At 37.1% G+C, this 27979-nt stretch overlaps 1 protein-coding gene across 6 annotated transcripts in view; it reads right to left on the bottom strand.

Moving 5' to 3' along the window:
- Positions 1 to 3519: 3519 nt before the first annotated feature.
- The window catches only part of ELAPOR2 (endosome-lysosome associated apoptosis and autophagy regulator family member 2), a 221111-nt gene continuing 196651 nt past the window's right edge, over positions 3520 to 27979 (bottom strand). For all 6 annotated transcript variants that reach the window (XM_019958586.2, XM_070787651.1, XM_070787649.1 and 3 more), the window contains 4 exons: positions 19765 to 19891; positions 14582 to 14760; positions 13405 to 13570; positions 3520 to 6260 (listed from right to left, as the gene is read on the bottom strand). In XM_019958586.2, the coding sequence (XP_019814145.2) occupies positions 6201 to 6260; positions 13405 to 13570; positions 14582 to 14760; positions 19765 to 19891 (532 nt within the window). In that variant the 3' untranslated portion in view covers positions 3520 to 6200. The remainder of the gene's footprint in view (positions 6261 to 13404; positions 13571 to 14581; positions 14761 to 19764; positions 19892 to 27979) is intronic.

Here is a 27979-nt window from a genome sequence, read left to right as displayed (position 1 = left end):
CTTCTCACTGGATTTAGGGTACACCTGGATAATGCAGGATGATCTTATCTCAAGATCCTTAATTGCATCTGCTAAGGCCCTTTTTTGAAATGAAGTAACATTAGGATGTGTAACTTCTAGGGGGCCATGCTTCAACTCATGACAGGGAAAAAGAGGATTACCAAGTACTTGCCTTTAAGAAGCATCAAGACTGGAAAATATGCTAATGAGGAGACTGCCACTGAGGGAGACAGTGAGAGGAAGGAAGAGGAGGCTATGAGGGACCCACAGGCTAAATAACCAGGGCCTAGATAATCAAGACTGATACTATTTTTAAAATATCCAGAAATAATGAGTAGGTGCATGAAAGCCAACATGACTGGCCTTGAAGGAAATAAACTGAGGAGTCCCATGTTAGCAATTCTCTTCCTCCTTCTGGATGCCTTTGAAGCGGCACCCTCATCAATGCGTCCAAAACTCACCAGATGCTTAAAGACAACAGTGCAAAACAGTCTCTAAATTCTCAAAGAACATGGATGGGAGGGGGTGGGTGTGGCAGATTGGGTAACAGTAGTTGTCAAAAAAGACACTAGATGTCAAAAAAGAACTCTGTTGTGACTGAAACTGGCAGGAGTGCTAGATAGGTGTGCTCAGAATGAGTACCTGCTCAAAATCAAGGCTGAGGCAAGGCTGATGGCAGAGAAAATAAACTCAGTCCACTGATGGGATTTGACAGGCCGAGCAAGGCAATATCAGGTGAGTTGTTCAGAGACACTGCTGATGCCTAAAACAATCAAATTGATCTTGGATCTTCTTAAACAAGACAATTAGGTTGTGGGTGACTCCTGAGTGGGTGTTTCTGAGGACAGGTTTTGATCTGTGGTCACTGTATTTCACTCCCTGTCTTTACACTGAAAGTGCATTGACTGACAGCTCTCATCTTTTTTCTTCCCTGCCATGAACCGTGTTTCCTATTCAAATGCACACACCCTAACATGTGATCCCTAGAAGTAATTTTTTAAAGAGCATTCAGCATATGTATGGAAAATAGCAACTATAAAATCCTTTTTACATGAGCCATTTCAAACCAATAGGTTTTGGATTGATTTTTTTTTTAACTCCAGTAACAACATTTCATTCTCTCAGAATATAAAACTTGCTAAGCTGATCCATCTTTGCAAAAACATCCTGAATGCAAGGAACTCAAGCAGAATGATGTATCCCACTCATAAAAAAAAACATACCAGAGCCTCACGATATGGTTAATTTTTGTTGGATTCCTGAGTGTTTACAGCTTTTGAAATTCTCTGTGTCCTCTCTAGTTTAAATACTAATGTTTACTTGCCCACTCAGATTTCTCACAGTAACATAAAAATGTCCCATTTTCAAATTGTGAGGCAAGCTGGTTTGCAGATCACACAGAGGACAAATTAAGAGAGTGGCTGAGAAAGGAGGTAATTCAGCCAGTGTCTTTGCAGACTTCAACCCCACAGTTCCTCTCAGCTAGCCCCCTGCTTTATCCATGTAGCCACCATGATAGTTTGGGGTGTCAGAGCTCTGTGGCAAAAGGCCACAGAGAAGCAAAAATAAAATGAGGTGCCAGGAAGATGGAACATCAGTACAAATCAAAACCTTCACAGTCCTAATAAGGCCCAAACCCACGAATAAGGCAATTATCACTCCTGCACTGTGAAAGAAAGTTTAGATTTGCATCATTCCCACTGGTTGGACTCATTAATTTAACCCAAGCAATGGTCATTTGAAATCTGTTGATGGCTTGGATGGAAACCCTTAGATGGTTAGCTAAGATAAAAGGAATATTACTCCCTTCAAAACCAAATTTACCAATATCCACAAGCTGTTTATTTAGTATTCTTCATCCAGGAGTCTTTATTAATAAGATGAGGAAAATTCCAGCAAATGAAAAGCCTAACTGGGATATTTTGCTCAAGGCAATTGGAGGTCTGTTTCTTGAGCCACCAGTCATTAAAGGAATCCTAAGTGTCCTTTGCAGTTCAGTCAGTCTTAAAATAGGATTTGGTAAATACGTGTGGACTGAGGTGTACGTGGCCTGAATACATGCAATGGATGCTCCAGTGCTGCCAGGGAACCCTATCCAGCACCAGAGCTCATGAATCTAGGCTGACACTACTTTCATACATCAATATATGTTACTTCCAAATAGTTAATTGAAATAAATCTGTCAAAGAGATTGAATATTATCTCCAAATCTAGTTACCTTAGCAATAAATGTTATAGAAATCACAATGAGGAAAGGCTTTTAAATCAATCTTACTGGTTGACTTTGAACCAATTCACTTGTTTTATCATTTCCTAATCAATATCTACAATCAAGTCCCAGAACTATAAAAGGAACTCAGAAGAGTATCTGGCTTTGTCTTTGGTGAGTGATTAAATCACCAAGGGAAGGTAATGCGCTATTTTTTTCTTGATCATCTCTAGAGACTTGAGAAACTTTGAAGGTGTAAACTCCTAAAGGGCAAAGAATCTGTGGAAATAAGTTATTCCAAATAGTTTTGCCTGTGGGTTGTAGTGATGGAAAACAATGGTCAGCAAGCCACAGCCCACAGGTCAAATCCTAGCCTAGCATCTGTTTTTATAAAATCTGTGAGCTAAGAATGCTTCTACATTTTTAAATAATTGGAGAAACAATACCAAAAGTATTATTTCATGACAAGTAAAATTGAAATGAACTCAAATTTCCATGTACATCAAGTTTTATCAGAATGTAGCCATACCCATTTGTGTATAGACTATCTGTGGCTGCTTTCATGCTATAAGGGCAGAGCTGAAACAGAGACCACATGGGCTGAAAAGCTGAAAATACTACCTGACCCTTTACAGAAAAAGACTGCTGATCTAGACAACTGCAATGGTAATATCCATCAATAGCAATTGTAATAGTAATATCAATTAATTTTCAATTATTTGTCCCCATCTTTTACTTCATTTATGATTCTAAAATGAACTCATCTGAAAACATTAAACCAAAATAAAATTCAGCAAAAGTGTAATTTCTGGCCGTTTACTATGAAGGTGAACTCCATTTTAGTGTCCAAAGAAGAAGTCAGGTGATGGTATTTTTTTAGGTTTATCCTCCTTGAGTCCTTTTCTTAGAGCAATCTTAATTTAGAACTTGGTCATGTAAACCTTAGATAATGTTCATGGTCACTAGGAAATAGATGTGAGGATATATAAATCCTCTGAAGAAGTTCTACTCTACCTATCTTTATAAATGTGAACAATACACTGCCAATGAAATCAACTTCCCACCCCAGCTCTCAGGAAATTTACATTCATGAGGAAGAGAGAAATGATCTGCATATTAGCCTCCCATCAGGAATGACCATGAGTCACAGGAAGTAGCTCTACTGACAGATGTCAGATGACAGTTGACCAGATTTGTCTTGAACTACCCCAGAGGGTAAATGACTAGACACAGGTAATCCTTCCACATAACCATTTAAATCACCTTTTCTCTCCTTGGGAAGAAAATAATGACAAAAATCTACACAAAAATACTGTGAAACATTTTTAATCCTGAAAAGGACTTGATTACTAGTGATCAAAGAGGGGAAAAGTCAATAAAAATAAAGTTCAATCTTTTAAATCAAGTGAATACAAATCAAATAGCTCAACATTGTTAAATGATATGATATGGTTTATCCATGGAAGATATGGTCTCATTCAGTGGAAAACTGATTTAAATATGTTTTGACAGAGTGCTAAAAGATTTTATAGGTGATAGCTGACTTAATGGAGTATTTAAGGCTTCACAACTGCCTTTTAGAAAAATAACAAATAGCTTCTTCTACCACCTAGAAGGGAAAAGTTTTAACAAATGTCAATTAAAAGTCAGAAATGTGATTGTTTATGCCTTTCAACATTACACTGAGCTTTGCAAAGGCAAGACATAAAGTAAGTTTTATAGCCAGAATTCGTCTGAATATCTTCCTCATAATATACCTTCTGTCATACTTCTTCAGTGGTTGAAATAAAATGACAATCCACTGGGATCCAAATGAAAAAGTCAGCTCTTTCCAAAGATGGGACTGAGCTGCCAAAATCTATTTAATATCTAAAATAAGAAATAAAATAAATAAAATTTTCAATACCAACTATATTTTCTGAGAGTTCATTAAAATTTAAGGCATTTTTGACATGTCAGAGATTTTAGTCCAGTGACAAGAGAAGAAAGACGCTATCTGTGAGCAAATCCCAATTATCTCTATGGCTTAGAACATACATGCTGAACACAGCAAAAATGAAGACAGAGGTGGCAGGTGACCATGTGGAAACTTCCTGACTCTGTCCAGTCTGCACAACTTTGCCAGGGCTCCTGTGAAAGGGTGTATTTCAAGTGTATTTTTATTCTTTTGTTTAATTTTTGATCATAATGGGGAATGGCTCACCAGCAGTGATGGCAGGATAAAAAGGAGCAATGTCAAAATAATTTCATTATAATAAAATGTAAGAAATTAAATGTAGAAAAGGTTTATGTAATGCAATATCCTCTGTGAATTTCACAAAAAACAACAAAGCCCACCTCACTTATACTCACGAATCTAACAGTAGTGACATACACAAAACAAACATTCATTCAACAGTAACACAATGGTCCACTGTTTTACCCACCAGTGAAATAAATTCAAGTATTTATTTTTCCTTCATTGGCCACAAAACTAAGGATGACCTGCTGAATCAAAAATTACAAGGCATACCTCATTGACAGACTGGGGGCAAAACATTTAACAAACTTGTCCCTGTGCCCTACCTCACTGGCCAATTACCAATCTTTTTAAAACTCTGGATTAAAACCTATAAAGATCACTGTTTATTGAAAACAAACAAGATCACCTTAGATTATATATGGTCAGGAAACTCCCCTCTTTCCTAGTTTTAAAACAAGTTTTACACAAAATTGGTCATACCCAGCTTCGTTCAAACTTCTTTCGACAAATATTCAATTCCTGCTAATATCAGTATAACCTGTCCATTAGAGAAAATACCACAATTATCTGGATCATTTTTTCATAAGAGCAACAATACTTATTTCATAGCTGCTTATGGTACGACAACATTCTTATTTTGAATACAGATATATGCAATATTCTAAAATTGAATTTCTAAGTAACTTAAAAAGAAAACTTCCATGGAAGTAATAATCCTTACGGCCTAGCATGTAACCTTTGATGCTTGACACAGGGCAAATGTACCCACTGCCATTTTGGGGAGGCCATAAATTATCCCAGTAGCTCTGTACAGTTATCTGTACTGATACACAAGCCATCCCACTTTTTTCTCACGATTTTGCAAGTGATTTGATAAAAAAGCTTTCCTATTCATTCTAAATTATACTTCAAGTATTACATAAATTGTTTCAAGCCATTTGACTTCTGTGATAGTGTCAGCTTGTTTTTATTAGGGGAAAGTCTAAGCTTCTCTTTGCCTTTATATATATATATATATATATATTTTTTTTTTTTTTAAGAATCCCATTTCTTAAAAAGCCCTTCTTACCAGTTCCAACAAGGATGGAATTTCAAAGGCGATTATAAGTTTAGATAACCCAAACACATGCTGACTCTTCATTAAGAATTACTGCTTACTTAAGGCTCCTGAAATCAAGAAGGATACCCTATGGAAAAATGAAAAATCTATTGTCTTTCTTTGTTCATCATTTTTAATAGAAAACATGTTTAAAGGTCAGTCAGGAAAATAAATAATGGGAAAAATAACTGTACCTTAAAAAATTTTTCAAATCTTCCCCAAAATATAAACAAAGAAAAGACATACATGGGATCACAATGCATATGCTCACATTAGCCCTCCAAACACACTTTTTATATAGAATTTATAAAGAAGAAAAATTACCCATTAATTATATGGCATGCATCAGCAGTGCACTGGTGGGCTTAACCTTGGTTTTGAGTTATGTGTATATACAGATAAATCTCTTCCTGAGTTGAGCTTCATCTTCAGTTGAGACTCAAACCATTTGCTTTCTTATTTTTGGCAAGACACTTGACCATGTGATAAGGCAATCTAACACTTCAACCTCCTTCCCTTCTCAGTGGCGTGGCCCTCCTCTGTAACATCACCAATGTGCCGGATATGAGGACAGGCTCTAAACTATGGTTCTGTAAAACTAGAGCGTGGGTTTCTTTGTTCATTAGTCTGACAGCTACAGCACTGTCTTTTCATATATTTGGAGATCTTGAGGATTTCAGTTGAACAGATTCAAAATGGTCTTCTTTTTCCTATGGGTGGAAAATATAAAGACAAAAACAACTCATTAAAATTACAGTAAGATTTTAGGATCTTACCTACCCAGAAAGTAAGTTTTGAAATCAGCTCAATGTATGTACCAGCCACTCATAATTGGGATTTTACATTTAAAGGGGAGGGTAGCAGATGTAAAACAGATAGCATGCCTACCCCAAAGACACACAATCCGAAATAGAAGCAAACACATGACTGTAATAGATACCAAAAGACACAGCTGTGATCCTTATGAAGAAATTCACTGAGACCCTTCCAAGGAGGACATCTGATCTGAGTGCTGAAATAGATGACCTATTCATGTAAACTGTAGATAGTAAGCTAAATAGTCTCAAGATAACATAGGGTAAATAATAAGAAAAAAGGAGAGCAGAAATAAAGAGAACATAAATAAAACATAAGATCATTTGGGTTCACTGATAAGTTTTAGGAAAATCTTTGGGGATCATGTTTACTAAAGATATTAAAAACAAGCCATCTCAGATAATAAATCAAAATTTGAGTGCAAGTATATCATTGATGGAATTTGTTTTATAATGCATTCAAAAAATGTAATCTATTAAGATAAATTATTCTTCTTTAATGGGGAGAAAAGTAAGTAGTGAAGTATCTCCCAATGTTTTCATTGCTGGAAAAAGCTTTCCAAAGGCTGCTAGAATGTAGTGGAGGGACTATGCTGTTGAGGAGAATAAAGATGCAAAGAATTAGGATTATTTTAAAAGTAAAAGAAATATGAAGCAGATCAGTCCTGGGTGCACATGGATATGTGTATAAAACCGAGAAGTGAAATGAGAAAATAACAGGAAATAGATTCTGAGTATCTGTCAAGATGAATCAGGTTGCTTTTGTGTCTTCTCCCATTTGAGCAGAGAAGTCCAAGACTTCAGATCAACTTTAGGGCTACATGGTCAGAATTATAGAAAAAAAAAAATCACAATGCGGACCAGCATATTCCATTTCCCTGCCTCTGCCCAGGCAACAAACCCCTGGGAGAGCAGCCTGCAAATTGTAGCACCCTAACCCACTGGTTCTAGGAGAATCTACCTCAAGTCTCACATATCCCAGCCTTAATTTTGTAGGAATAACCATCGATAATCCAAATATTTGTTAAACATCCATATGTTGCAGGAACAGGAACATGGACTAGACTTTACGGGATATAAAATGCCTGCCCTCAAGGATCTCACCGTGTATTTATAGGAAAGAGCATTAGACATCAACCATGAACTAGAAGGGAACGCTGAGGTTTTTGTGGCCTTGCTTTGAGAAGATCTGATTCAACCTGTTCTCAGGAAGGGGAGGCAGAGACCTGTTGGTTATCGTCCAGGTAGTGTTTCAAGTAAAACACTGGAAGCCCTCTACACAGTCATGTTTGCTTCATAGGGCTTTTGTCACCATGTCCTCTGTCTTCACAGGGGATTTTGCTCCTATAACTGATATGGTGGGATATATACACACATATGTGTATGTGGTTAACATCACTAATTAACTGGAATCTCCTGATGGCAGGAATCCTATCACTTTTTAATTCCCATAAAATGACCCAAGGCCTCACACATCATTGGCTGTCAATCAATGGTTGTGAAAAAGTCCTGAACCACTCACATGTAGAAAGAAAAATTCTGAATTGGAACTCAGAAGATGCAGTTCCTAATTCCTACCTCACCCTCTCTTGGACAAAGTGAAACTCTCTAGGTCTCAGTTTACTCATGCATTAAATAAAGAGGCATACAAAATGATCTTTTAAAGCTCTAAATTCAAGAAACCAAAGAAAATCCAACTTCTCCCAGAAGTTTCTCCTTAGCCTGTCACTACCCACCTACCTGCATTCTTTTCTCTTCTGCTGTGCTCCAAGAGACCCTACTCAATACTCCTGCCATGTAACAAAAAGAATAAAACACCTAGGAATAAACCTACCTAAGGAGGCAAAAGACCTGTACTTAGAAAGCTATAATATGCTGATGAAACAAATCAAAGACAACACAAACAGGTGGAGAGATTATACCATGTTCTTGGTTTGGAAGAATTAATATTATGAAAATTAATATACTACCCAAAGCAATCTACAGATTCAATGAAATCCCTATCAAATTATCAATGGCATTTTTCTTAGAAATAGAACAAAAAATTTTAAATTTGTAAGGAAATAAAAAGATCATAAATAGCCAAAGCGATCCTGAGAAATAAAAACAGAGCTGGAGAAATCAACCTCCCTGACTTCAAATTATACGGTAAAGCTACAGTAACCAAGACATGATGGTACTGGCACAAAAGAGAAACACAGATCAATGGAACAGGATATAAATCCTAGAGATAAACTCAAACACCTATGGTGACCTAATCTATGACAAAGGAGGCAAGAATATACAGTGGAGAAAAGACAGTCTCTTCAATAAGTGGTTCTGGGAAAACTGGACAGCTACATGTGAAAAAATGAAATTAGAACACTTCCTAAAATCATACACAAAAATAAACTAAAAATGGCTTAAAGACCTAAACGTAAGGCCAGACACTATACAACTCTTAGAGAAAAATACAGCCAGAACACTCTTTGGCATAAATCACAGCAAGATCTTTTATGACCCACCTCCTAAAGGAATGAAAATAGAAATAAACAAATGGGACCTAATCAAACTTAAAATCTTTTCCACAGCAAAAGAAACCATAAACAAGACAAAGGCATCTCTCAGAATGGAAGAAATTATCTGCAAATGAAGCAACTGACAAGGGATTAATCTCCAAAATATACAAAAAGCACCTGTAGCTCAATATCAGAAAAAAAACAAACATCCCAATCAAAAAATGGATGGCAGACCTAAACAGACATTTCTCCAAAGAAGAAATGGCTATGCAGATGGCCAGGAGGCACATGAAAAGATGTTCAGCCTCACTAATTATTAGGGAAACACAAATCAAAACCACAATGAGGTATTACCTCACACTGGTCAGAATGGCCATCATCAAAAAAGTGTATAAACAATAAAAGCTAGAGAGGGTGTGGAGAAAAGGGAGCCTTCTTGCACAGTTGGTGGAAATGTAACCTGATACAGCCACTATGGAGAAGAGTATGGAGGTTCCTTAAAAAACTAAAAATAGAACTACCATTTGACCCAGCAATCCCACTCCTGGGTGTGTACCTGGAGAAAACCATAATTCCAAAAGATACATGCACCTCGGTGTTCACTGCAGCACTATAAACAATAACCAGGACATGGAAGCAAACTAAACACCCATCAACAGAGGAATCAGTAAAGATGTGGTATGTGTATACAATAGGTTATTATTCAGCCATAAAAAGGAACAAAATTGTGCCATTCACAGAGACATGGATGGACCTAGAGACTGTCATCCATGAGTGAGGTAAGTCAGAAAAAATAATACTGTATATTAGTCCATAAATGTGGAATCTAGAAAAATGGTACAGATGAACCTACGTGCAAAGCAGAAATGCAGGCCCAGATGTAGAGAACAAACATGAGCACCGAGGTGGGGAAGAGCGGGAAGGATGAACTGGGAGCCTGGGATTGACATATATATACACTATTACGTATAAAGTAGATAACTAATGAGAACAAACTACAGATCAGGGAACTGTACTCACTGCTCCATGGAAACCTACATGGCAAGGAAATTCAAAAAAGAGGGGATATATGTATATGTATAACTGCCTCACTTTGTTAGTATAGCAGAAACTAACACAACACTGCAAAGCTGCTACACTCCAATTAAAAGAAAAAGACTTCTACTGTAGCCCACTTGGACAAAGGTACAAAACACACTGCTGCTGCTACTGCTGCTAAGTTGCGTCAGTCGTGTCCAGCTCTGTGCGACCCCAGAGACGGAAGCCCACCAGGCTCCCTCGTCCCTGGGATTCTCCAGGCAAGAACACTGGAGTGGGTTGCCATTTCCTTCTCCAATGCATGAAAGTGAAAAGTGAAAGTGAAGTCACTCAGTCGTGTCCGACCCTCAGCGACCCCATGGACTGCAGCCTACCAGGCTCCTCCATCCATGGGATTTTCCAGGCAAGAGTACTGGAGTCGGGTGCCATTGCCTTCTCCGACAAAACACACTAGGTCTCCCTAAGTGTTTTTAAAAGCCCTTGACCTTCCTGGACCTGAATGTTCATAGGCACAGAACTCCAGTAGATGAATAGAAATAAGGGACATTTCAGCTACTGAAATGGGACAAACTGATTTGTGGCAGTGGAGGATCAACAGTGTAGTCTGATAATGAGGCACCTGGGAAGGAGTTACCTTACACCCTGAGAGATGCAAAGGTTTTTAATTTTAAAAGTTACACTTTCACCTCCCTATGAAGGAAAATGTTCCACTCTCAAATTGTTGCAAGTGCCTTAGATTTAACAGTCTACTGTCTACCAAATCCAGCAGATGCTCTCACCACAATTTGGTTGCCATTCTCCCTTAAACTTAATGAAAAGTATCAGAAATAGCTGGTACAGTGCCAGCTTCTGCTCCAAAATAAAAACAATCGACATGTCCATTCCCATCACTCAATCATCCCATGGAGTGGACAAATACCACCCAGTCTGCGGCATGGGCAAGCAGGAAAAGCTGGACTAACTGTCCTCAAGCAGTCTCTCCAAAGACAAAGAAGAGACACAGCTGTCAGGTGAATCAGAAACACTAAGGTTTATAAGCCAGCAAGGTCGCAGGCACTATCAACCAGTGCTGCCTAGCTAAAGAGATTCCACTTGGTATCCCTATCATAAATAAATACTTTCTTTCCACTGGCACCAAGTGTACCTACAGGGCTATACTTTTTGTGAGAACCAGACATTAACTTCTCTCCTAGAAACAGCATAGCTTGTACCCTAGGAGTGGTCCTAAGTGGTCATAATTTAACTGTTAATGAAAACATCCTCCATAGATCATGTAGCTCTTAAACAACTGCAAGGACCTTTTCAAAATCAGTCTACTCTTGGTTAATCAGAGTAGATTCCTGGAGGGAAAACTGACTTGTTATTCACACTCACTCTGTGGGTAGCTAGTAAATTTAAAAAGATGGAATATTTTTTAAAAATGTATGAAATCATGCCATTTGCAGCAATATGCAGATAAGGCAATGGCACCCCACTCCAGTACTCTTGCCTGGAAAATCCCATGGATGGAGGAGCCTGGTAGGCTGCAGTCCATGGGGTCACTAGAAGTCAGACACGGCTGAGTAACTTCACTTTCATTTTTCACTTTCCTGCATTGGAGAAGGAAATGGCAACCCACTCCAGTGTTCTTGCCTGGAGAATCCCAGGGACAGCGGAGCCTGGTGGGTCGCACAGAGTCGGACACGACTGAAGCGACTTAGCAGCAGCAGCAGCAACATGAATGGAACTAGAGATTAATTACTAAATGGAAGTCAGTCATAAAAAAAAAGACACCATATGATATCACTGATATGTAGAATCTAAAATATGACCCAAGTGAACTTATCTATGAAACAGGAACATAGAGAACAACCTTGTGGTTGCCAAGGATGAGGGGCAGGAGGAGAAGGAAAGATTAGGAATTTGGGATTAGCAAATGCAAACTGCTAAGAAGGTTTGGATTTTGTTGGGAGACAACTCTCCTTGGTTCTTTGGCATTTCTGCATATCTTATGACTACAACACTGATTTCCCTTTGTTCTAGACTAACTTTTCAAAGGTCTTTATATAGAAAGCGAACTTTGAAGATGTTATATCCTTCCAGAGCAAAGGGCAAGCTCACGTACAGTCTTGAAAACAGTGTCTCCCTCTAGAGCAATGAATGGGGATGCAAACTGTCCAGCACAATAATATCTCTCTTAGGAACAAGGGCAGAGATGCTTGCTGCCCATTCTAAAAGATTTAGATTCCCAAGTTCATTATAGGTTCCTTGCCTATAATGCAGCCCACCAAGAGTCATCTGTAGGAAGTGAGGCTTTGAAACTGGGATAAATGCTGAGGTTTTAGCTAGTGCTTCTGTTATGACCATTTAAACTGTTCTTTTTCTCTGATCAGAAATTCTATATCTTCTAAAGTATCCATGAAATCATAGCAGGCTCACTTATTAGCTTATAAATAGGATAAATTCTCAGCTCTTGACAATCACTGTACAGTCACTGTCCCTTAGCAATAGTACCCTCCATAAACCAGCATAATAAGCAAAATCAAATAGCCATTAGGATAAGGAGAGTAGGGCTTATTCATTTATTTTTAAATGATCCCCTATGATATATTAAGTACCTAAATTAGGAAATGATTACTAAAACACTCGCAATAAATGTAATCTTTGCCACATGCCCTGCCTGCTGAAAATCCTTTGAAATGCAGTTTCTTTCATGTTGCATTCTATTTTCAATCTTGCAAAAGTGAAGTGGCATGTTTTATCTTTTATGTCAATGGTGAAGAATGTTAATAAAATGTGTTTACAAATAATATGTAAGGCTTCATGTTATCTGTTTGGATATAGTACTCATTTCAAAGCTGATGAATGTGATACCATCTGATAAGGTAATATCTCAACATTTTATATAACTTTTATTTTCTCTAAATGAAACAATCTTGTTCTAAAACAAAATATATAAATAAACATTGGATCGTTTATTTATCTAAAATTTTTGGTTTTGTAATACTATTAACACATTATCTTTGTATAGATTCAAATATTACAAAACTGTATTACTTCAAAGACAAAAGACACCCATTAATTAAAAACTCTCAAAATGCAGCTACCATTAGTAGTTTCCTGTTCAGATACTAATATAAATGTACATTTAATACAAATGTGATAGTCTATGTGTTGCTCTCACTTCACTGACCTTGGACCTACTAACATATCAGTACACACAGACATCTCCATCTGTAACAGCTGCAGGATTGCACAGCATCCCACTACTTTGATATATGGAAATTTAACTACTTCCTGATGGTGTTAAAAGTTTCTTCTACTTGGTTAACCAGCAAAACAATACTGCCGTGATTATTCTTGTATTTACATCTTTCTGTATTTCCAAAAGTATTTCTATCAGATAAATACCACAGAGATACAGATATGTTGAATGACAGAGTTTGCAAGAATGTTACTGTTGGGTTAATATGGCCTCTTACTCATAAACACACAGTATTACCAGGTTAAAATTCTGCTGTTACCTTTGTTGCCAAGGATTTGAGTTTTCCCAGTAGGGACTGTTTATTGGAGTATACAACTTCCTCTTCATTATCTTCTCCTTCCATGATAGCACAGCTGTCTGCAGCTGGGAGTTCACACTCTTTTGAGTTCGTAGTCATTACTAATTTGGAATATTTGTACTCCAGTCTAAGTAGTGGTAAATATATAAATAGATAAAGAGGCTGTTTAATATAAATTAATACTTATTTGGGGTGGTCATACACCAGCTAATTATCTTGGAGTATAGTTGCTTCACCAACGGATTTCCTTTACGCATCACCGCAACACTGTGTGTTCTCATTAATCTACCACCTATACACCAAGCTTTTCCAGAATTTCAGAGACTCAGTGCAATATAGTTAATTCTATTACACTTATTTTACATCACATAAAGTGGCCAATTGTGACAAACTTTTGAAAGACAGAGAAAATTAGAGGTATGAATAAATTTTCATCATTTACAAATATTTGGGAACTAATTTAATATGCAGTTTTCCAAAGTTTACTTCATAAGATGAGAACATTGTACATAGGCAAGTGATTTGGTCTTACTATTTCTTTCACTCATTGCTTTCTGTTTCCCACCTCAGATTATAACTGTCCTTAGATAATACAAAAAAGAACTTTCACAGCCCCACTGACAGGTAAATCATTTTTAAAAAGCCTAATCATATAATGTATCAATATATAATTGGTAGTTAGACTCAATACTCAACTTCAGATCCTTGAAGTCCTGGAGTAAATAAAGGTGAGACTTGCCTACATGCTTAGACTGTTTCTTTGCAAATATTTGCCCACAATAAACTGAAAAAACAATGATGGGGCAAGAAGGCAGCATGATGTCATGAAAATAAAATAGACACACAGAGAAAATCTGCCTTTCGCTCTGAGCTCTGCTCCCATCTACCTGAGTAGCCTGGAGCCTCTGTTCTTCTCTATCTCATAAAAACAGTGAGTCCAGTGCAATTATCTCTAATGTTCTCCAGTCTTTCTGTTATCAGAATAACAATTCCATCTGCCTTCTTAAAGACCTTTCCCATAACTCTTTCAACTAGGAGAAATTTCTTTTGGCTCTGGGAGAAATTGTTGAGTATGGTGATTAAGCCTAAAATATTCACGATAAAAGAGATTCCTCATTCTTATTCGGAAGTTACTTACTTCTGATTCTTTTTCCAGAAGTAGCAAGTTAGAGCCACCAGCAAAACGGCTGTAAAAGCTCCCACTCCTGCTCCCACTTTTAGCCAAAAGTCAACTGTTTCACAGGTTGACAACTTTTTCTCAGGCAAAGAAATTCCTTTAATGCACCACTTAGGCTCATTCCACACATATAAAGTTTCCTTTCAAAACACAAAGAGGACATAGAAATTAGATTTAGAAGGAGGAGGGTCTTGCTAACCCTTTATTGACAGTAGGCAGAGAGGATTATTCAGCTTTCACCTAAGCTGAAGCTCCACGAAAAGAGGAACACATGTATACCTGTGGCGGATTCATTTTGATATTTGGCAAAACTAATACAATTATGTAAAGTTTAAAAATAAAATAAAATTTAAAAAAAAAGAGATATAAGAGAGAGAGAATAAGGAAATGATGAATGAAAATGCAACAAGACCATGAATTGTCAGATCATGTTTGCTTCATTATAAGGAGGCTGAACAAAAAATGATTCCCTGTGGATTTATCATTTGAGCTATTTGCTTCAAATATGTGATGAGCCCTGACTTAATCATGTTTTTAAATGAAAGATTGGGTTGTTTAATATAACTAACTGGGACGGGTTTTACCCACTCATCACATAGGTCCATTTCCCCAAAAAGCCTCTCCCCTGAATAGCAGAACAGATCCTGGAGCCAGACATCCAGGCAGAGCATGACTGGAAGACTTTGGTGACTAGTGCGGGGTAGGCATGCAGACTGCACCCGCTTCCCCAGGCCAAAATAAGGAGCAGGTTATTCTGGGTCATTGCTACCCAGCTGAGGGACTTACTCTTGTCCTCCCAAAGTAGATGACAATTTTGCTAGGGCAATGTTTTCAAACTGCTCCCTGCAATCAACTAGTAAATAGTAAAATAAAAACAATGGGTCTCAACCAGCAATATTTTTTAATAAACAGATCAAATAAGAGATCAGAGACAAAAATCAGAGTACAGGCATGATTCCTTATATATTTCAACATATACAATAACCAGTAGCAATTTGCATGATGATTATGCCCAGTGACATTAAATGACATGAGGCATTACATGTTTTACTCAGTGTGCCTCCTTAAATTTTCTGGTGAATGACGGTAACTTTATCTACATGCTAACAGAAGCATAACACCATAATGTTTAATTTCACACACTCACACACTTTCACAGTTAGTCTTGAAGTAAATGATGTGTAGGAGAATCCTATTTACTTTGAGGAAAAGTTTCAACAAAGTCTTGGTTGAGAACTTTTCAGAAAGGATGTTAGTAATTGAAGAAAATTTTAGTGTAACACTTTATTAAACTTAACTGTGAATAAATTATTTTTTAAATGGCTCATATAATTTTTATAAGAAAGGTGAGGAATGAGGAGGCATGAACAAGGTTAAACTGCTGCCTCTCTACATGTAAATAATGACAACAAAGAGATAAATGTTAACTCCAGTCAGCAAATACTGATTTCAACTGAAGGGTGTTCCAACAAGAGAAAAAAAAAGAAAGGCTGTGAAAGAATTTATATGGTTGTATCACATAAGCTACACCCAAAGCAAATGGCAAGCTCTAATGTCCAATGACGGTCTTATAAACGAGCCATTAAAACTTCAGAATTAAAAAGACACAAACTTGTAAACCCAGAGATTTTAACTTCTCAATAAGCTCCTCGTATTGTTAAGGAAAAATAAAGTCAAGATATTGACAGAATTTCTAGTCATTCTGTAACTTGATCATTCTATACATTTCTTAGTCATTCTATTAATTACAAAATTTTACCCCTACATTAGGGGCTTCCCTTGTGGCTCAGCTGGTAAACAATCTGCCTGCCATGTAGGAGACCTGGGTTCAATCCCTGGATTGGGAAGATCCCCTGGAGAAGGGAAAGGCCACCCACTCCGGTATTCTGGCCTGGAGAACTCCAGGGACTGTACAGTCCACGGGGTCACAAAGACTCGGACACGACTGGGTGAGTTTTACTTCCACCTTCACATCCCTACATTAAGTCATGTTTTTGGCAAACAAGAAAATGGCTGATACAGCAGCTGAAAATTTTATTCTTGCAGCATGTAAGGATATTTTGTGAACGGAGTGAGATAAATTTTCAAATCTCTGCCACTATATAACATTTAGAAGTAATGCTTAATACGTACTTAGAACCTGGTATGGATTTTTGAGATTCAATTTGATAAGAGCACTTTATCACAAGTCATGCAGCTCTTTTAGTTTATATCAGCTGTATGTGGAGGAACTGTAGTGTGTAAATTTAACTTCATGTGCGTCTGGATTATACATCTTTATAAAATTAGAAAAACATATTCTCAGTCAATATAAAGTACAAAACTATAAAGAATGGAGCAGACAATATAATAGAAACACAGTAGAATTATTTAAAAATTAAAAGATAGCCATCTCGATATTTTACAATCTTTTTTTTTAATATCAAAAGACTTTGGCATCCAAAGAAATCCATCCTCATTCACTAACATAACGGAAGACGCCAGGAGAGTTGTCACATGTATTGAAAACTCACCAAAGAACAGACTTTTCAAAATATAATATTCAGAGACTGGCAGTAAACATACCCACGTACTGCATCAAACTCATTTGTCTGCTATTGCAATGAATACCCTGAAGAAGGACATTTCATTTTTTTCTACTTGAAGCTCCCTCTCATTTGGCAAATATTTTCAAATTTGACATCTAAACATAACAGAAAGGCATATTTAACTGATTTTAATATTTCTCAAAGTAAATTTGGAACTATAGGGGGAGTTACACACCTCAACACATCAAACACAAAAGTGTTCCAAAAGGCATTATTCTTAAAGCAAAACCAAGCATTGAAAAAGCATCACCTCACAACTCTCTGTTTCAATCATCTTATAAGATGTTGAACAGAGGTTTTTTAATGAAGATCGTTTGAATGAGATAAAATTAGAGAAATAGTTGCCTCCCCATTGTCTCAAACTTATAATCACTACCTTCCAGAAGAGAAATATTAAATATTGAAGAATGTTTGGATAAAAGGTCATTTAGCTTGACTGAGCAACTTCACTTTCACTTTTCACTTTCATGCATTGGAGAAGGAAATGGCAACCACTCCAGTGTTCTTGCCTGGAGAATCCCAGGGACAGGGGAGCCTGGTGGGCTGCCATCTCTGGGGTTGCACAGAGTCGGACACGACTGACGCGACTTAGCAGCAGCAGCAGCAGCAGCTTCTCAAAACTCCTGAATTAAACTTGGTGCCCAAAGAAGGGAGTGCATCTTTTATTTTTCATTTACTCTTTAAAAAAATTATTATAAGGTAGGAAGTGTATCATAATTCTAGAGAAAAGATAAATTTCCACTGTGAAGCATAAAAATGTATCATTATTAGGATTAAAAAGAAACCATCTTTTGTGAGGTTGAAATTTTCATCTTTGACCCACTTACAAAGGTTTAAAAGAAACTGGCTCAGCCATGCCTAAGATATTTGAGCAGTCTTGGCTCTGTTGCTCTGAGCTGGTGTGAGCTATCAACAAGTAAACACACTTACTGAATTAAGTATTTCCTAATTTTTGGTTTAGTGTTATCTATTTGGAGATGTCTCCATTTTGTATTAAAGTATTAATGAAATATATTTTGTACTGTTATGCCTATGCTCTATAAGAATAAAATATTAAAATAAGTATTGTTTCATAAAACAATTTTATTTTTAGGCATATCTCTATGTTTCTGAGTTTGCGTCTATTTCCTAGGCTTGATGTATCATGTATTTCTTACTACAGGTTCACTGTCATTCAAGAATGGAAAATGCCAGTTTAGAGAATAGTTCTCAATGTTTTTTTTTTTTTTTTCCTTAGAGGTGGAACTACTGCTTCCAAATATGCTGAGTGTATGGGGTTGGGTGGAGGTATTCCGATTTCTTCTCCCACTTGGACCCTCCAACCTGCCAACTACAAGCTCTTTAAGAGTTTCCTGGATAGAATAGCTCCCCTCTCTGATCACTTTCCACAGTGAGTACCCTAGCATGCTCCGTGCTGACCTGAAAGTCAGTCCTATCCCATCTACCTGGTGTGCTGTGTTCCTTGCTGAGTCACTTAGTAGTGTCCTACTCTTGCGACCCCACTGACTATAGGCCATCAGGCTCCTCTGTCCATGGGGATTCTGCAGGCAAGAATACTGGAATGGGTTGCCATGCCCTCCAATCCCACTGGAATCTCTGATCCTCTGATGTCCATTTTCCAATAGGGTCTCCACCACTGGTACTGATGAATCCCCTCATCTGTGCTTCTTCAGTGTAATTTCAATGGAATTTAGAGAAGATGAAGTAGTAAGTTATTTTGAAAGAGGAAAAGTATGTTTTTATATAGTACTAGTCAAAGCTGCTATAGTGAAGTGGGTGCTCTCAAACATCATATTAATATAAGAGCAAATTGATGTAACCAAAGCAATTTATTAATAGTATAATAAGCATCAAGAACCTTAATAATGGCCATATCTTCCTAGCAATAAACTCTAAGGAAAGAATCAAATGTCTAACAAAGATATTCACTATAGAGCTATTTACAAAAAGATGGTTTTCAATTTTTTTCTTAAATGTTCAACAGGGGAATTATCAAATCCCAAATTGCATACATAATAGAATATTTCTCTATAAATAAAAGTCATTTTTTAAAAAAAGTAATGACAAGGGAAATATATTAAATGTATAAAGAAAACCAAATAGAATCCTTACTTTTAAAAAAACAAGTAAGTGAATGCAGAGAAAATATAGAGTAGGATCTTGATTAACATGTGTGTGTGACTGCACATAAGATTTACTCTTTATATATGCTTCTTGTGGGGAGTCAGTTTTATCATCCTCATCTTCATTATACCTATAACTGCATTCTATAAGCTATATCTTGGATTCTTTATATCATTTCTTTATGATCTCGGTAAATACCCATAGTCTACAACTCCCTTGTATAATTTATTTTCCCAATTCCAGTACACATTTTCAGCTACCTCAGCATACAGAAGTATAGGTATCAAACTTTATTTTAATATATATTAATGTCTCATTAAGTTAAGCTTTAGCCACACTACTGAATCTAAATGTCTATGATGTAAAAGTAATACTGAACTAAACCGTTGTATCTTCAATGACACAGTTCTGCTTAAACAGTTTGCCCCTTACCTGAAATCCTCTCTTACAGGCACCCTCAATCTCATGGAAGTCATGTTCAGTGCACAGAGGGCAAGCTTCCACACTCTCCCACAGGAAATAGAATGTACATCCATCACAGGTGCCTGCTGGACACTTGCTGAAATAAATCATGGAAAACAACAAAACCAACAGCTTTTGTAATGCATTCAATTGAGTCCAATCAACATTTGAGCACATACTGTATACTCGGAAGCAATAGGTAGATGCAGAGGAAACACATGAAAAAAAAAATCTGAAGGAGACAACACCACACCTAGATACCACTCTGCACCAACCAGGATGGCTAGAATCAAAAGTTGTGAGGTTGTTGGGCAATTGAAATCTTTACACTCTGCTGATGGGAGCATAAAATGGTGCAACTTTGGAAGAATCTGGCAGTTTTTCACACGATTAAACAGAATTATCCTATGATTCAGCAATTCTACTCTTAGGGAAATATCTAAAAGAAATAAAAATGCTATCTCCACACAAAAACGTGTACATGAAAGTTCCTAACAGCATTATTCATAATATCCAAAAGGTGGCAACAATCAAAACGTCCATCAGCAGATGAATGGGTGAACAAAATATGGTATACCCATCCAATGAATTATTACTCCACCTTAAAAAGGAATGCAGTACTGATGCATGCCCCTACTTGAATGAACTTCAAAAATATTATGCATAGTGACTGAAGCAAATAAAAATTCCACATTTTTATGATGTTATCCGGATTTAAGTCCATAGTAGGAAGCTCTATAAAACATTTGAAAATGGGTTAGTGATTGCTTACAGTTAGGAACCACTTACTAGGTTTAAGGAGATAATAGCAGCTATGGGATTTCTTTGCAAAATGATGAAGAGGTTCTAGAATTGGCTAGGCTGATGGTTGCACACTCAGAATATACAATAACCACTGAAGTGTACGTTTTCAATGAGTGAATTGTAATGGTGTGTGAATTACACCTCTATAAAGTTGAGTTTTTTTCTTTTTAATTTAAAGGAGAAACAGGCACAGGTAATGAACAACAACAAAAAAAACTTCAAAGAAGTTTACTGGTGAAAGTGATGCCTGAGCCATGTCTAGAATATTCTAGATAGGAGTTAGAATAAAAGGGATGGACGCATGGGAATTCCTGCCATAGGAATGGAATGGTAAGTGAATTGGAGGAGAAGTGCAAGCAGGTCATTGTCATGGGAGCTTCAGGAACAAGGCAGTGACTGAGTACTGGGCATTCGGGCACTAGGTGGTGAAGGAGGTTTGCAGTTTCTGTTTAAGGTAATTGCACAGAAGTGAGGTGCTTTAGAGAACAGAAGACACATAGGTCCATGATCTGCAGAGGGTAGGGGAAAGACATACAAACAAAATTGTCTAATGTAAAAAAAAAAAAACACCACCATCAATCAACACACAGCTCAGTGATGTAAATGATTCTGCAACCCTGGGTTTCCTCAGTCTGAGGATGACTTCCTTTGACAAGAGGCACTCAGTGATGATGAATAAGGCTTGGACCCAGATGACGGATTGCACTGAACCAACCATCAGGCAGGACCTGCGTGCAGACTTTAAAATCGTACTTTCCGGTGGGTATGCCTTTTATGTCAACTCATCTCTTTCATTTTAAGGACAGATACACATGGCATAGCTCAAAAATTAACGTGCTGTTACTGGATACAGAATTCTTACTGAAGCAAGAAACTATTCAGAAAGATTCTAATAGGAATGACTGTTTTGTTCATGAATTCATTAAAACCAGGGGAATATAGTTCCCTCAACTTGTGTACTACACTTCCCTTAAGTTAAGCTGTGTAAATATAAGGCATTGCCCTGAAAATCTCCTTCAGACCTTAGCTTGTGCAAAGTGCAGGTGCCCTGAAACAACTAATAGCAAAGCGACAGACACACAATAATACAGAGAATCCAAAAAACACCCCTTTTTAAGTTTTCATTTCAAATGCCTTTCTGATGATACACTATCCAAAACTTCAGCCTATCAGAAAGGTAAAATTTCATACTATTAGTTAACTAAATATATTCTGAAAAAGTGAAAGTGTTACTCAGTCATGCCCAACTCTTCTGTGACCCCATGGACTGTAGCGGGCCAGGCTTCTCAGTCCATGGAATTCTCCAGGCAAGAATACTGGAGTAGGTTGCCATTCCCTTCTCTAGGGGATCTTCCTGACCCAGGGATCAAACTGGGTCTCCCACATTGCAAGCAGAATCTTTACCATCTGGACCACCAGGAAATACATTCTAAGGTACCCTAATATGAACACTGAAACAAATGTACATGCCTGATAACTGATGCATTTTTATATGTCTGTCTTTCCAAAGTGTCTGTGTGCTGTAGACTAAGTGAACATGGATGGGATGTAAAAACAGCAACATTCTATATGACATGCTTCAGAAACAGAGGCCCAGTGTTGGCACAACTATGAACAATGGTGAACAGTGACTCTTGGGAAAAATGACTTGACTCTCTAACTTGCTTTAATTTCTCTTTTTTATAAAAAGGGAATAATAAATACATTCAGAATAAAAAATACAGAGAGATATTTTTTAAAAACAGGAGATTACAATAGACAAAAACCATGCCACCTAAAAAGTTATTCCTACCCTCTACCTTCCAGATCAGTAAAAGCAACTTAAAATTGTTCTTTTGAAAAAAACTGGTAACCAATTGGAGAAATTCTTCAAGAACACAATTATTATATGCATAACAATGATTTACAACTTTTGAAATAATTACAGTTTTATGATCAGTTAGCAAAAATTACCAAGAGGCTTTCCTGTTCAAATCTTTTCTCCCAGAATTATTTTCTACTTTATCTTTCCAACACAGAAAAACTTTAAAAAGAGGAAAAAAATGTTTCTATTGGGAAAATGAAAGAGTAAGTCTGCTAAAGTTTGAAAAAAAGAACTCAACAAAAGAAAAGGAGAAAATTAATCAAAGTTGCAAAAAGCAAGACAGAAGACTTGGGTTACAGTCCTAACTAGGATTTTCAAATGATTTTGTGTTTTTCCATAAGTGATTCAACCTCTCTCCCCACCATGTCATTCCTGCAATTTGTCAAAAGCAGAATGTCTGCCATACTGCATTCACAGGGTAGTTATAAAGGATAAAATGAGAGAACCACTTGACAAAGTTTAAAGAACTGCAAAATATAAAAGACTATTAACAATGCACATCACTTTCTAAAGAACTGGTAGAGCCAAAGAATTATGAAAAAAAAATCAAGACATTGATATAATTTATAAAGCTGGCATTAAGTGTCAAAATACTACAACGATTCAGTGCATTCCCTTTGCAGACTTTACTTTTTAAAAGAAAGTCTTAGGTTTAAAGCAGTTTAGAATCGATTCTTAAATTCTTTCAACTCAATGAATCATTTGAAATATGGAGCATCAAAATTTGATTCTTTGTTATGAAGCTAATTTTCACAGTTTGAATCAGGCCTTCCCTGGAGAAAAAACAAGAATATATGAAGCAATAGTTATTTCAATCATGCTTACATACATAAATGAAAACAGAAAAAAGGTACAAGAAAACAATGTAGTAATATAAACATTTTATCTTTGTGAAATACTTTTCCCTTTGATGACCTGGGTCACCATCATCTTTACTTCCCAACCAGCTTTTTTCAGGTGTCACTAATTGTGCTTCTACATAACTTTTGCTCTGCATGATCACCATAGAAACCAATGGGCACATGTTTAAAGAAACAAGACAAAGTCATGGATAGCTGGGGTATGGGAAGCTAGACTTCTACAGGATGGCCCAATGTGCTGTGAATTATAGGTAGAGAAACCACCACATATTCAAAGGGCAACCAGGTAAACCTTGATTTGGTTTACTGAGAAATGAGTAACAGGCTTTCTAATTTCCCAATTTTGCTTCTGGGATTGCTTTATCAATCAGGGTGGCTCTAGCAAGGCGCAAGAATGCAGACAATCTTTTTTTAGAAAGTTCTGTCTTGGATTCTAAAATGGAATATATTTCATAAATCAGTTACTAGTGTCCTCTTTAGAATGAATCATCTTACCTAAAACAGGATCTAGCTGGTTCATATTATGAATCCACAGAGAAGAACCTTGTGTTTTTATGAACAATTATCACCCCCAAAAAATCTATTACTAATATATGGATAGTTGATAAATCACTGTAAACAGTTTTCTCTAAACTTTATTCAAAATCCAAAGGTAAAACAAATTCATCTATGCTGTCAGTACCTTCCCAACCCTTCTGGAGTTAGTCTCAGGAGATTGGTGAGAAAGGCCACTGTCTAATGTGCCAAGAACATTTATCATCTGGTATCAGGGCACTATTGTTGTTGAACTTCTTTCATGTGGGGCATCTGTAGTTTTCTTGGGGTTCCTTGGTCTCAGGGTATACAGATTGGGATCCTCTGTTGAGGCAATGCTCTCTGACCTTCTGCTGTCTTTTTTCAGCTTTGGAATCTCAGGAAGTTCATCCTGTTTCTGCTAAGGATGCTTTGTCATAGGCCAGAAACTCTTCTTATGTAGGGTCCATAAAATTCATTGCATGTTGCTCTAACTCCATCTGCCTTAAGGCTGAAGAGTATCAATCACTTATGACGTGGTTTAAACACAAGATATTTTGACCTAGAAGTCTAGATCTACAAGATCTAGAGGTACAAAATTTTACCAGTCTCCTGCAAATACTTCTCTTTCTAAAGCTTCTACCTTGGGTTAACTACCAAAAGTCAGCATCTGTTGAAGATCTGGAGAAACTAAATTTACTGACACTCTCTAGTCCCTTTTATCTATAGATTCTGTATTTTCTGAAGTGAAATTAAAACATGTCAAGTTTTATCATCTTTATTTCAAACTTGATCACAAAACTTGATGACTGTTTCATGATATTTTTACACCATATCTTAAGATTATTTGTTAGTGTTTAAAGTACATACTTTTAACAATTTTCTATTAGAATTTTTTCATTTTTTTCCCCAAGTAGGATAAATTAATTTGTGAATGAAGAAAAACGTAGGGAAACTGATACATGGTAGATTCTAGCCTCAATCTTGATATTCAGTATTTTAGGGTACATCTGGATGTTGGTTACTTTTCATAAACTTTTTTGTATTGACGCATAGTCAATTTCAGTTCAGTTTAGTCTCTCAGTCATGTCCAACTCCTTGCAACCCCATGGAGTGCAGCACACAGGCTTCCCTGTCCAGCACCAACTCCTGGAGCTTGCTCAAACTCATGTCCATCGAGTCAGTGATGCCATCCAACCATCCCATCCTCTGTTGTCCCCTTCTCCTCCTGCCTTTAATCTTTCCCAGTATCAGGGTCTCTTCCAATAAGTCAGTTCTTCACATCAGTTGGCCAAAGTACTGGAGTTTCAGCTTTAGCATCAGTCCTTCCAAAGAATATTCAGGACTGATTTCCTTTAGGATTGACTGCTTTGATCTCCTTGCAGTCTAAGGAACTCTCAAGAGTCTTCTCCAACACCACAGTTCAAAAGAATCAATTCTTCAGCGTTCAGCTTTCTTTATAGTCCAACTCTCATATCCATACAGGACTACTGGAAAAACCATAGCTTTGACTAAACAGACCTTTGTCATCAAAGTAATGTCTCTGCTTTCTAATATGCTATCTAGGTTTGTCATAGCTTGTCTTCCAAGGAGCAAGCATCTTTTAATTTCATGGCTGTAGTCACCATCTGCAGTGATTTTGGAACCCAAGAAAATAAAGTCTGACACTGTTTCCACTGTTTCTCCATCTATTTCCCATGAAGTGATGGGACTGGATGCCATGATCTTCATTTTCTGAATGTTGAGTTTTAAGCCAGCTTTTTTCACTCTCCTCTTGCTCCAACTCAAACAGTCAATTTACAATATTGTATTAGTTTCCTGTATACAACAGAGTAATTCAATATTTTTATAGACTATACTCCATTTAAGGTTATTATTAAATATTGGCTATATTCCCTGTGTTGTACAGTATATCCTTATAGCTTATTTACTTTATACATGGTAGTTTGTACCTTTTAATCCCTCTACCCCCATCTTGCCCCTCCCCACTTCACTTTTTCCACTTGTACCACAAGTTTGTTCTCTATAATCTTTCTTTTTGTTACTATCACTAGTTTTATTTTTAAATTCCTCATTTAAGTGATGTCATACATTATTTGACTTTCTCTGACTTATTTCACTAAATGTAATACTCTCCAGGTTCACCAACATTGTTGTAAATGGCAAGATTTAATTCTTTTTTATGGCTGAATATTATTCCATTTTGTTATATATATGTAGGTATGTATGTATGTGTGTATATATACATATATATACACTGGTTCCAAATAGGAAAAGGAGTACGTCAAGGCTGTATATTGTCACCCTGCTTATTTAACTTCTATGCAGAGTACATCATGAGAAACGCTGGACTGGAAGAAACACAAGCTGGAATCAAGATTGCCGGGAGAAATATCAATAACCTCAGATATGCAGATGACACCACCCTTATGGCAGAAAGTGAAGAGGAACTCAAAAGCCTCTTGATGAAAATGAAAGTGGAGAGTGAAAAAGTTGGCTTAAAGCTCAACATTCAGAAAACGAAGATCATGGCATCCGGTCCCATAACTTCATGGCAAACAGATGGGGAAGCAGTGGAAACAGTGTCAGACTTTATTTTGGGGGGGCTCCAAAATCACTGCAGATGGTGACTGCAGCCATGAAATTAAAAGACGCTTACTCCTTGGAAGGAAAGTAATGTCCAAGCTAGATAGCATATTCAAAAGCAGAGACATCACTTTGCCAACAAAGGTCCGTCTAGTCAAGGCTATGGTTTTTCCTGTGGTCATGTATGGATGTGAGATTTGGACTGTGAAGAAAGCTGAGCGCTGAAGAATTGCTGCTTTTGAACTGTGGTGTTGGAGAAGACTCTTGAGAGTCCCTTGGACTGCAAGGAGATCCAACCAGTCCATTCTGAAGGAGATCAGCCCTGGGATTTCTTTAGAAGGAATGATACTAAAACTGAAACTCCAGTACTTTGGCCACCTCAGGCGAAGAGTTGACTCATTGGAAAACACTCTGATGCTGGGAGAGATTGGGGGCAAGAGGAGAAGGGGACAACAGAGGATGAGATGGCTGGATGGCATCACCGACTTGATGGATGTGAGTCTGAGTGAACTCCAGGAGTTGGTGATGGACAGGGAGGCCTGGTGTGCTGCGATTCATGGGGTCGCAAAGGGTCAGACACGACTGAGCAACTGAACTGAACTGATACACATGTATATATATGCACATACACACCACAATATATACCACATTTCCTTTACCCATTCATTCATTGATAGATATTTAGGTTACTCACTACATCTTGGCTATCATAAATAATACCGCTATAAAACATTAGAGTATGTGTACCTTTCCAAGCTAGTGTTTTTATTTTCTTTGGATACATACCCAGGAGTGGAATAGCTGGATCATATGGTAGTTATAGTTTTAGTTTTTTAAAGAACTTTCATACTGTTTTCCACAGTTCTTGTTCTGTCCTCAGTTGTGTCCGGCTCTTTGTGACCCCATGATCTGCAGCATGCCAGACTTCTCTGTCCTTCATTATCTCCCAGAGTTTGCTCAAATTCATGTTCTTTGAATAGGCGGTGCCATCCAACCATCTCATCCTCTGTCATCCCATTCTCCCTCCTGCCTTCAATCCTTCCCAGCACTAGGGTCTTTTCCAATGAGTTGGCTCTTGGCTTCAGTTGGCCAAAGTATTGGAGCTTCAGCTTCAGTCTTAGTCCTTCCAAGGAATATACAGGGTTGATTTCCTTTAGGACTGACAGGTTTGATTTCCATGCTATCCACAGGACTCTCAAGAGTCTTCTCCAGCACCACAGTTTGAAAGCATCAATTCTTCAGTGCTCAGTCTTCTTTTTTTTTTTTTTTATAGTCTCTTTTTTTTAAATTGGATATAGTTGATTTACAATGTTGTGTTAGTTTGAGGTATACAGCAAAGTGATTCAGATTATATATATATATATATATATATATATATACACACACACACAGGTATATATATATGTATATATATACATAATACACATACATATATATAAACATGTATATATGTACACACACATATATGAGCATATATATATTCTTTTTCAGGTTCTTTTCATTTCCCAGTTATTCCAAAATATTGAATAGAGTTCCCTGTGCTATACTGCATGTCATT

This window comes from Bos indicus, chromosome 4, assembly GCF_029378745.1.
Source record: "Bos indicus isolate NIAB-ARS_2022 breed Sahiwal x Tharparkar chromosome 4, NIAB-ARS_B.indTharparkar_mat_pri_1.0, whole genome shotgun sequence".
NCBI lineage: Eukaryota > Metazoa > Chordata > Mammalia > Artiodactyla > Bovidae > Bos > Bos indicus.
Note: the sequence above shows the minus strand (reverse complement) of the source record. Positions and strands in the feature narration are given on the sequence as shown.